Raw genomic sequence first — 12275 nt, forward strand, 5'->3', positions numbered from 1 at the left:
TCTTGATGCGAATAAATGGGAGAGGGAGTGGGAGGTGGGAGAGGTGCGAGTGGGAGGGAAATTATGGGTGGGGGGAGGAAAGCCATTGTAATCCATAAACTGTGATTTGGAAATTTATATTTACTAAATAAAAAAATAAAAATAAATAAATAAATGATAAAAAAAATTTCTGGGGTCTCTAGTCTCTTCCATTAATCTTTGTGTATCTTTGTGCTGCTACCAAGCTGTTTTGAATATAGCTGCTCTGCAATGTATATTGAAATCAGGTATTGTGATGCCTTTAACTTCATTTTTATTTTTTAGGAATTCCTTTATTATTTGAAGTCTCCTGTGACTCTATATGAATTTTAGGGTCATTTTTTCCAGATTTGAAAAGAACTCTTTTGGTAGATTGACAGGGATAACATTGAATCTGTAAGTTGCTTTTTGCAGTAGGGACATTTTGATGATATTGCTTCTTCCAATCCCTGAACATGGAAGATTTTCTACTTTTTGTTTCTTCTACTATTTCATTCCTTAATGTTTTGTAATATTAATGGTAAAGAACTTTTACATCCTTGGTTAAATTTATTCCAAGGTATTTCAATTTTTTGGTAGCTATTGTGAATGGAACTGATCTTGTAAGTTTGTTCTCAGTCATGGCATTTTTTGTGTATACAAAGGGTATTGATTTATGTGTGTTAATTTTTATGTCCTACAATGTTGCCAAAATCTCTTTTGAGTTCCAGTAATCTCTTAGTGGTGTATTAGTGGATCATATAGTCTGCAAACAGGAATAATTTGACTGCTGCCTTTCCAATTTGTATCCCTTTGATTTCTATTTCTTGTCTAATGTCTCTGGTTAAAACTTCCAGAACTGTATTGAAAGTAATGGTGAAAGAGGGCATCCTTGTCTGGCTCTTAATCTTAGTGGAAATGTTTCCAGCTTTTCCCCATTTGATGTGATGCTGGTAGTGTGTTTGCCATATATTGCTTTGATTATGTTGAGGTACATTTGTTTTGTACCCAGTTTCCTTAATGTTTTAATAATGAATGGATGTTATATTTTGTCAAATGCTTTCTCTGCATCTATTGAGATAATCATATAATTTTTTTATAGAGTTAGTGAGAGAGGGAGAGAAATAAATGGCCACCATGGTCAGAGCTACACCAATACGAAGCCAGGAGCCAGGTGCTTCTTCCTGGTCTCCCATGTGGGTGCAGGGGCCCAAGCACTGCACTTGGGCCATTCTCCGCTGCCCTCCCGGGCCACAGCAGAGAGCTGGACTGGAAGAAGAGCAACCAGCACTAGAACCCGGTGCCCATATGGGATGCCAGTGCTGCAGGCGGAGGATTAACCAAGTGAGCCACGGCGCCGGCCCAGATATTCATACAATTTTTATTCTTCAATTTGTTTAAGTGATATATTACATTTATGGATTTTCATATGTTGAACTATCCCTGAATACTACGAATAAATCCTATTTGGTCTGAGTGAATGATCTTTCTGATGTGTTATTGGATTCAATTAGCTAGTATTTTGTTGAGGTATTTTACATCTATGTCATCCGTGATATCGGTTTATAATTTTCTTTCTTTGTTGTATCTTTTAACGGTTTGGGAAATAAGGTGATACTTGTCTCATTGAAGGATTTTGTGAGGATTCCCTCTCTTTCAATTGTTTTGAATAGTTTGAGAAAAATTAGAATTAATTCTTCTCTATAAGTTTTGTAGAATTCATTTGTGAAGCCATCCAATTCTGGGTTTTTCTTTGTTGGGAGAGACTTTAGTATTGACTCAATCCCTGTATTTAACCATGAAATTCTTAGACAAGAATTATTCATCTATTGAACAAATATTCTTCCTGATTAGTCACAAGATTAGAAGTTAGCTTTTGTTAATTAGAATTTTAAAAGCAAAGAAAATGTATTTATTATGGTTGCACCTTGTCCCTGTTATCACCTTAATCATGGAAATAATATTCTTTTAAATTTTATACTAAATGTATGTAATATTATTTATTTTGACAACCATTGGATTGAGAGCTGAGTACATCTGCTCTGTTTATCACTACTCTAACAATAAAAATTTATTTTTAAGTAATTTGATATAAATATCTATTATTTGGGCAACACCATATAAGATAATAGACCCCTATAATGTTATGATACATATGATACATAATATGATACATAATTTTATGATATATTTACACATATTAATCCATTCAATCCTCACAACAATGCTATAAGATATGTATCTTATTTACCATCTTCATTTTCAAAATGTGAGCAGCAAAGAACACACAGAAAACAAGTTGCAGATATAGGCCACTCACTTATATTAGCTCTCAAAGCAAGGACTGCTTTACATGAGTTACCTTGATTAATACCAGAAAACCTATGTAAGGCTCTGACTTCATCTGGACAATGAGGAAACCAGGGATTGGATATTTGTCCCAATGATGAGGACACACCAGTTAGGATACTCTTGTCCCATGCTGGGGTATCTGGATTTGGTTCTTGGCTCTAGCTCCCAATTCTAACTTCTTTCTAATGCAGACCCTGGAAGGTAAAAGTGATGGCTCGTGTTAATAACAAGAGAGACCTGTACTAAGTTCTCAGTTTCTTCCTTTTAGTCTAGTCCTGGCCATCTGGCACATTTCACGAGTGAGCCAGTTGAAGTTGATGGGTACTGTCTCTGTCTTTCAAATAGGTAATTTTTTTAAAAAGATCAATAACTCATGAAACAGAAAGAAAAAAGAAAAATGAGGAAACCAAGGCAAATAAAGGAGAGTATGACCTTCTGAAGGTCATAGACATCAAAGATGCCTTAGTCCACATTTGCAATGAGATCTATTAATTATACTTCTACAAGAAGCTGACTTTAAACCTGTAACTCCCAGCCTATCATGTGCACACAGGCTTTGAAGAAGCTATAAACATAGGAATACAATATTCCTGTCTTATATTTAGAAACTATTTATCTCAGTTCAACATATTAAACTGCTTCATATATCCAGCTGAATTATGTACTTGGGGATGGGAGTGTGATGAAAATGAAAGAAATGTTGTTAGAGATATATTATTGCTGTTACCTGTCACAAAAATTGCACTCATATAAATGTTAGTTAATGAAATCTTCCTTATTTTTTCTCAATTATATTTGAGATCTAGTTGTCATAAAAGTAGTCAAAATTCAACTTTTTTTCAATTTTTAAAATTATTTCAAATCATTGTCTTTCTCAGTGTTTTCATCATTATGTTGAATAGTGAATATAAATGGACTTTTTGGTTTTATTACATGTGCATGGTACCAAAATAATTTTAGGTAGATAATAATTCAATTATATATTTTTAAAAGCATAAATGTAGAAGAAAGCATATTTGACAAATCAGCATCTGCCTTCGTAGGATGTAAAAGTTATTTTGAGAATAAAAATTACTTGAAATTAATATATGTAAAATACATATTTCTTTTTAAATATAGTTTTAGGGTTTTTTATTTGTATGATTATTTTATAGTTCTTTGATAATTCATAAAATTAACTAACCCATAAAAATTGCATGTATTTATGGGTTACTAGGTGATCTTTGATAAACGCAATTTTAGAACTTATAAAAGATTTTGGTCTCAATTATGTGTGATTTTTGGCAAATTTTTTATACACACTATAGTCAAGCTCATGACTTTCAACATTTTGTTCAAGTACATATATCTGTATCTATCTATCTATATATATATATATTAATTCCCAGAACCCAAACATGTAAGACATTAATCAATGGCTGTAAGTTGATGAGTTAATGGCTTACATTGATGAATTCATTATTGATTTATGTATAATGGTATTTCAAAGCTCATGAATATTATAATATTCTATTCTTTTTTCTTGAATCTCCACAGCTCAGTCCATTTTTAAGACATTCTGTTCTGAAGAAAACTTTTAATGTCACTCTACCAAACCCTTCCCAGATTAAGAAGAAAAATACCCTGACTGTAGAACAAAAATCCAAACAAAAAAATCCCAGGAGGTAAAATGAAATCTTCTAAGTGGTGAGTAAGCCTGTCTTCATGGAATCATATGGTTGCTGTATTTTACAATCTGTAAATTGCATACACAATACCTTGGTCCAGTATTTTTTTCTTTTTTCAAAAACCTGTACAAGAGAAGTTCAGACATCTGTTGAAAAATGTGATGAAAAATTGTTGTTTTGGCACATAACATTTTTAAATCCATGCCTAACTTTTTCATTTTTTTTATTTTTTGACAGACAGAGTGAGTGAGAGAGAGAGTTATAAACAGTGAGAGAAAGACAGAGAGAAAGGTCTTCCTTCCATTGGTTCATTCCCCTAATGGCTACCACAGCCGACACTTCGCTGCTCTGAAGCCAGGAGCTGAGTGCTTCCTCCAGCCTCCCATGTGGGTAAAGGGACCCAAGCACTTGGGCCATCCTCCACTGCCCTCCCGGGCCACAGCAGAGAGCTGGACTGGAAGAGGAGCAACCAGGACTAGTACCTGGCGCCCCAACTGGGACTAGAACCCCAGGATGCCAGCGCCACAGGCAGAGGATTAGTCAAATGAGCCACGGTGCCGGCCTAAATTTTTCATTATAAGCATTTTTCTTGAACTTTTTTAAGACTTCTCATAGGAGTGGATTTAAACACTTTTTTTGCACCAAAATAAATTTATTTTTTATGTCCAATTTCACAGATATTTTGAAGTATATCTTTGCATCCCTTTTCTAAAGAAAGGTTATGTTTATGGCCCCAAGCAGGTCATTAAAAGAATATAGTAAGGATAATTTACATGTAAAAATAAATATATTCTAATCTGGTTATGAAAAGCCCTTACATTATATTTTCATTTTATAAAGTTTATTATAAAGTTTATTTTTCAGTTCATTTTGTTACTGAGATAGAAAAGTTACCTTAATAAAATGTCAATGACAACATTTTAGTTAACTATCATTTTTACACAAAGAAATAAAAATTAATATTATGCTGGGATTAGATCTCATCACAATATTTTTTGACCATTTGTATAATAAATAAGCATGGACCAATAATAGATATTCTCATACAAAGAGTTAATGGGTATTAAATTACTGGTTAAACACCCAGTGTGTAATAATGACTACAATAGCAGTTTGCATTTTGTTTGGAAGCTGCGACTGGACTTGAACAATAGATGTTATTATATTCCAGATAATAATTTCTTTTCGTTTTGGTATCCATATCCTTAAATGGCATTGTATTTCAGCCATCTGATTATTAATTATATTATTATTTAGTTATATAATTATATTAATCATATTATCAGCAATCCAAATATTAAACATATAAGTAAATATTGAATATATAAGTATTAAAATGATAAAATATAAAGTTTAATACCTGATATATAATGTAAATACTTATTGGAATATATCAAATTTATATAATATAAATTTATAAATATATATTTACATATATTCATATATATTATATAATATAATATATTTATATATATAAAATATATTCACTTACATTTATTTGAAAGTAGTGCATCAGAGGATGAGAGAGAAAGAGATAGAGAAAGATAGTACAATAGTTAGAGAGAGTAGTCTTCTACTTGCTGATTCACTCCCCAAATGTCCACAGCAGCCTGGGCTAGACCATACTGAAGCCAGGAACTAGCATCTCCAACCGGGTCTTCCCTCTAGGTTGCAGGGTTCAGAGTATGTTTACCATATTCTGGAGCCTTCCCAGGAACATAAGCAGGAAGCAGAGCAGCTGGTAATCCAGCATTCCAACATAACCTTACAAGAATCAGCTTAACCATGGCATCACATTACCAACCTCATAATTTATGTTCCATGGATACCATCAAAGTTTATTCTTGCCACAGTCTAGTACCACTGCTGTGTACTGGTAGTTACTAGCCATTTATAAATTATCAAACAATTGAAAAGAGTGTATTTATAATTTAGATGTGCTCTAAGACTAAAATGCATATCAGAGTTTGAAGGCTTAGTTTTATGAGATGTATAAAATATATAAAAATTTTAATGTATTGTATATTGAAATAGTACCTCGGATATAAATATTTAAAAGTAACATATACTATTATTCTTATATATTTCTTTTTATTTTCATTACAAAATTCAAGTTACTTTTTTAGCTCTAATTATATTTCTATTGGACCGTGCTATTCTAGAGCATCTTTGTTTTGTAATAGTGAATTCACACTAAATTTTGTAGAAAAACAATAATACAATAATGTTTTCATTTTACTTCCAATTCACACACTATACTTTTGCTTCTATTATATGTTGGGTTTTGATGGAGAAATAGCCCATTATCATTTTATGTATAATCTTAATTAGTTTTTAACATATAGTACATCCTTTATAATGCAAAACCTATAAAGACCATTTTATTTTGCTTAAAATCGCCACTTCATACTGTCATCATTTGGTTTTCATTTCTATACCTATTAACTCCATAAGAGATTATTATTAACATTGCTTAAATTATATTTATTTTCATTTACTCACACAATTATCTGTTCCTTTGGATTCATTCCTCCTTTCTTTTCTATGCTTTTCTTTGGGATCATCATTCCTGTAATAAACTTTATTGCATTTTCTTTTTTGAAGGAGATGTTTTGTGGATAAGGAATTCAAGGTTGGCACCAATGAGGACTCTTCAAAATGTTTGTGGAAAATTGAATGAAAAGATGTTCTTTTTGATGCAAAAAAGTGAAACCAATGTAAATTTGTTTCCATAATTTACATTTTCCATGAACTTTTTTTTTGTAGTTTTTTTTAAACTTTTATTTAATGAATATAAATTTCCAAAATACAGTTTATGGATTACAATGTCTCCCCCCCATAACTTCCCTCCCACCCGCAACCCTCCCCTTTCCTGCTCCCTCTCCCCTTCCATTCACATCAAGATTCATTTTCAATTCTCTTTATATACAGAAGATCAGTTTAGCATATATTAAGTAAAGATTTCAACAGTTTGCACCCACAAAAGCTCCTTGTATGCAACGGTTTCAAAAAAATTTCACCAAATAAATTCATCTTTATTTGTATTTTCCACAAATGTTCTGAAGTACCCTCTTATTTTGTTACAGCATTTTTAAAAGATGTCATCACATTGTACTTTGCCCATGGTTTCTGTTAAAATATTTTTTCTTTAAAAATAATGCATCTTTTATTTACCTAAATGCTTTAGCAGTTGTTCTTTTTCAAAGTCCATTTTAGTCTAATGCTTCCTGCCTCAGTGTTTCTTAGTGCATCCTAACATTCAAGATTGTGTGGGCTGATGTCTTTTTATTGGTTGTGGAAATTTTTATTGTCTTTTCATATAGCATTATATATATATATTCATATAGCATTTATAGCATTCTCTCTTGCCTTTTATTTTACAATTATAATTTCAAATATTAGATATTTTACTGTTTCATATGTCTCTTATGTTTTGGCATGTTATAGAACTTCTTCTCTACTTATCAATATGTTTATTTTCTAATAATTTCTATTTCACTAGGAATCTCTTCAGCTTTGTAATCTATAGAAATATACATTTATTACATTCTTGATTTAAAGAATCATATTTTAAATTTTATAATTCCCATGTGATTATTATTTATAAATTCTGGTTATATGGTTGGATTATGAATCTTGTCAACAGTTTTGTCAAATTTTAACTCTTCATTATTTTAAAGTCCATAACAGATAGATAAGCCCAACTTCGTTTTACCTTCAGGTCTGCTTATCTTTTCTGTTTAACATCTTAGGTCTCTGTTTTGATTCTACTTTCTGACATGCCTAATAAATTTGATCAAATATGGGGCATTGCTTCTAAAATATGTTAAAGATAATTTGATGTATTGTTATATAGTATCTTCATCAGACAGCATACCCTTTAACTTTCAACTACCTCAAAAATGGAGCAGACCCTCTTTTCCAATATAGGATTGAGTTTGTTCAGAACTGGATTTTTGATTTTTCTAAGAGTTGACATATTCCTATATTCCTAGATCGTGACTTTTCTGTGATCCTAAAGAAAGTTGGTGATGTTCGTGAGAGTTCCTGCTTTGTTCCTCCCTTCTGGGAAACTTCCATGTCCTCTTTGCAGTTGCCCAACAATTTAGCTGACGCTTTAAAAATATTTATTTTATTTACTGACATAAAAGGTGGAGAAACAGAAGGAGAGACAGAAGAGAGACATAGTCATCTTCTGTGCATTGGTTCACTCTCAAATGCCTGTAATTTTCAGGTCTTGAGCGGGCCAAAGCCAAGAGCCCAGAACTTAATGCAGGTCTCCCACATGGGTGGCAAGGACCCAGGTATTTGAACTGGCACAGCAGCCTCCCAATGTGAACATCAGGGGGAAGCTGGAATTTAGTTGCAGAACCAGTACTCCAGTCCTAACGCTGGTAGCAGATGCAGTGGTCTAGTGGTGGCTTAATTGCTACTCCAAACCCTATGCTACACCAGTCTGTAGCTGCCAATCTCGACTTTACTTAGTTTCCTGGCCCCATACCAGGTAAAATTTAGCAAAATGTCTTTGCGGAGAAAAATGACAAAATGCTAGACTTCCCTCAGTGTCTCCATTCCATTCACTTTGTAATTTAGTCTCACCAAGCCTGCTTTTTTTAACTTAAACTACAGTCTTGTCTCTGTAGGCTTGAAGAATGCCAGAATCTCAGCTAGGATTCCTATCCATTTTTGGCTGTTTTATCTTAGCCTTTCAGCCTTGTGATATTTAGGAACTGAAAGATTCCTCTAGGGCAGTGTATGACTCAGCACCAGTGCTGTTCCCTTACCATTTTCTCACCAGGTTCCTAGCCCTTCCAGAGGTGGTTGTGAGGGTAGATTGTATTCACTTACATGGACTTAGAAATCAATTTTCTAGATTTTCTCAGCAACAAGATAACTATTCCCTGAGTTACCTGAAATTCCTTTTTCACCATGGTTTGTGAAACTTTCCCTTTTATTTTCAACCAATTCCCAAAATGCTGTATTCTCAATGAACATTTACAGCTAAAGGAATTATCTTTAGGATAGGGTATATACAGATATGAAACTATATACTCATCATCCTATTAAAAGTATATATTAATTTTAAGGAAATATGTCTATTAACCTTAATTACAGATTTATTTGAGGATTATTATTTTCACATTGTAAGCTAAAATAGTGTTAAGGTTATATGTTTAGTCACTTAATTATTTTGACTTGATGTCACATAAAAAGTTATGCTTCTTGAGTGCTTTAGTGATTCCAAACCCTCTGTGAAATAAAACTTCCAAAGGAAAAGCCCCCTAAACTGTTTAACTTGGCCATTTTGGACAGGCAAGACTCATTCCATCCTTCTTTTTCTACACATTCCTGTCATTACCCCTGGAGACCTTCAAAAAACTACTATTTGCATTCAAAATTATTATGTATTTAAGTGAATATAGTGTCATTCGGAGACTCCCTTCTTTAATTAACTATCATGAAAAGCAGTTTTATTCCACTAAAAGAGAAACGTTAGTGCTTGGCTGGGCTATTTTTACCAACTCTAGAGGAAATTGATGGTGATAACATGTTCCCATGGCTGCTATTAGCCCCACTCAAGTTTGCATGAAGAAAGAACTGACTAGATAAAACAATAGTGTTGGATATTTGATGTAGAAAAATAGTGACAATCTGAAATGGGAATACATGTGAAACAACTACAGTGATATCACTAGAACACATTATCTGGATTTTACAGGTTTACCATGGGAGAAGCTATTTTATTTAAATTGTCCTAGTCATCATGGAAGTCAACATGAAATATGTTTGCATATATAGTCATATATATATGAAATTTTGTGAAAAAATTATATTTTTCTAAAAATAAAATCTAATGGAGTTTCTTATGTGCTATAAATATACTTTGTAGCTAATTTTATTATTTATTTATGCTTTGTTCCTAAAATATTCATCAATAAAGACATCAAAGAATTAAATTATGTTTAGACAGTTTTAACAGCTGATTTATTTGCTGTTTCTCCCTTGCTGTTACTTGATATATCATCTTTTTCAATTCACTATCATAATATAACATCTAAACAGGTGTAATACTTGTATATACTTCAATATATAAAAGGTATTCCAACAGTTTGTGGAAATGAAATTAAAGCCTGAAAATGAAAATATAATTAACATAAACTCAGTCAAATACAATACATTTTAGTGAGCCAAGATACCACATACTTAGTCCATCCCAAAATATCTAAGGGCCTCAAGAATGTAAACATGGCAATGCAGTCTTTTTTTACTTCACCAACTAAAGAAAAAAGGGTACCCTTCAACGACTTTCTGAGATCAGGGGAGAAGAAAACGTCAGAAGGAGCCCAGTCAGAACTATGGGTGATATCTCATAATTTACCATGGAAACTCTCACAACATTGCTCATTTGATGAAAGGGATAAGCAGGTGCTTTGTAATGGTGGAGTACTCTCTGTTTAAGATTTATTGGACCTTTTTCTACTCAGGCTTTGACTAACTTTCTCAAATCACTCTCCTGATAAGTATATTGTTATCATTCTTTTACCCTCTGGAAACATCAATAAGCAAAATGTCTTGAGCATCCCAAAGGCTTGCATTTGGCTTTTGCTCTTGACCAATCTGATTTTCTTCTGACTGGACCACTTCTGTCTCTGGATAGGCATTACTTTGATTGTGCTTTATCTTCAGGATCATAATGGTAAAACTATGTTCCATATCCTTTTGCAATTCTTTATAGAAACACTTTAGGATCTCTATTCCATTTATTTTAAATTCCCATCAAAATCTCTGCTGTAGTCTGCAGCTGATCTGGGCATAACAGTTTTAGCAGCTATTGAGTAGAAAACTTGCTCCACAAAGTTTTCAGTCAGTATTATACAAGTTGAACCAAGATGGCTATAGTATTTGTTATTGTTTCTGCTGTGAGTTGTTGGTCCACTCCAATTAGGGCATGAACCAGATTAATTTTTCCTCACAAATTGATGTGAATGGTCTGCTGCTTCAGGCTTCATCTCCAATGTATCTTTTTACTTCTTAAAATGAGTTATCCTTTTGTAAACTGGTGGCTTCTGTGGGACATTGTCACAATAAACTTTTAATGAAGCATCAGTGATTTCACCATTCTGCTACCTAGGACTTACTATACACTTGATGTTTGTTCTTGCTTTAATTTTTAGCAGAATTTGTGTTGTTTTTATAGGGACTCTTTTAAAATGAATGTCATATCTTTCTTGTTTCTCAAACTAGATCTTGAACAGACATCTTATAATAAGTTAGGATAAGTTTATTGTGGTGAAAAAATGAAACCTTTGCATTGTTTTTTTCATAATATGCATATTCAATAAATATTTTGAAAACTCCTCGTACAATTGAACTTGCAAGAGTCTCCAGTAATCGGAAAAGCCAGAATTTTGATGTAATATGAACTACTTAATAATACTTAATTTTGTTAGAAAAAGAGGGCATTTAATGGATTTTTTTCTCTTTCTCACTTGAGGTAATATATCTGGAGAAGCACACTGAAAGGATATTTTGTCTTAAGTGAGGAAGTATAATAGAGAAACCATTTACTGAAACAGCTTTTCTTTCCCCACAGATATGTTCCAAATGTAATAACTATTAACATAAAGGTAAGCTGACAATTCTTTCACAAAGAAGTACTTCCATTTTGATGATGCCTTCCATCAGCTGCTCAAAGGAACACAATTGTTCTGCTAACCTCTAGAGACAGGAAAATGTTCTTATAACACATTAAATTCTATTCCTCAAATGTTTTCTTGTTACAGGAGCGGTATATGTGTTTGTTATACTCTTTCCTAACATACTACTGATGTTGCCATAAAAAATATAATACTGAATAAAATCATCTGAAGATGTCTTTGTTTTTTTTTTTACTTTAGAGTTTTGTTCTCTAATCAGAGAACACAATTAATTCCCATATACTAGCACACTGAAAAAAGCTAAATGATATTATTCTGTGTATGTGTTATGCATTTGACATATTTTCTTAATCTCCATTTCTCTGAAATGCTAAATGTGGAGAACAAAAATCAAAAAGAAATATTCAATATGTTTTATTGCATTAATTAATTTTTTCATGTTCATCAATGTAAAGAGAACAGATTTCATGTGTTTCATAGGCACAATTCTAAGATGACAACCACACTTTTCTCCCTCCTTCTCTCTCTTTCTCAATCCCCCTTTCCTTTTTTCATGTTTTTCTTTAACTTTAGCAAAAGCATAATTTTACTCCACTATCTA

At 32.5% G+C, this 12275-nt stretch overlaps 1 protein-coding gene across 6 annotated transcripts in view; it reads left to right on the forward strand.

The window, feature by feature from the left end:
• Positions 1 to 11874, forward strand: part of STPG2 (sperm tail PG-rich repeat containing 2) — a 604392-nt gene extending 592518 nt beyond the window's left edge. For all 6 annotated transcript variants that reach the window (XM_070047844.1, XM_070047843.1, XM_051820162.2 and 3 more), the window contains 2 exons: positions 3886 to 4035; positions 11611 to 11874. In XM_070047844.1, coding sequence (XP_069903945.1) covers positions 3886 to 4017 — 132 coding nt within the window. In that variant the 3' untranslated portion in view covers positions 4018 to 4035; positions 11611 to 11874. The remainder of the gene's footprint in view (positions 1 to 3885; positions 4036 to 11610) is intronic.
• Positions 11875 to 12275: the final 401 nt, after the last annotated feature.

This window comes from Oryctolagus cuniculus, chromosome 8 (genome assembly GCF_964237555.1).
Source record: "Oryctolagus cuniculus chromosome 8, mOryCun1.1, whole genome shotgun sequence".
Taxonomy (NCBI): domain Eukaryota; kingdom Metazoa; phylum Chordata; class Mammalia; order Lagomorpha; family Leporidae; genus Oryctolagus; species Oryctolagus cuniculus.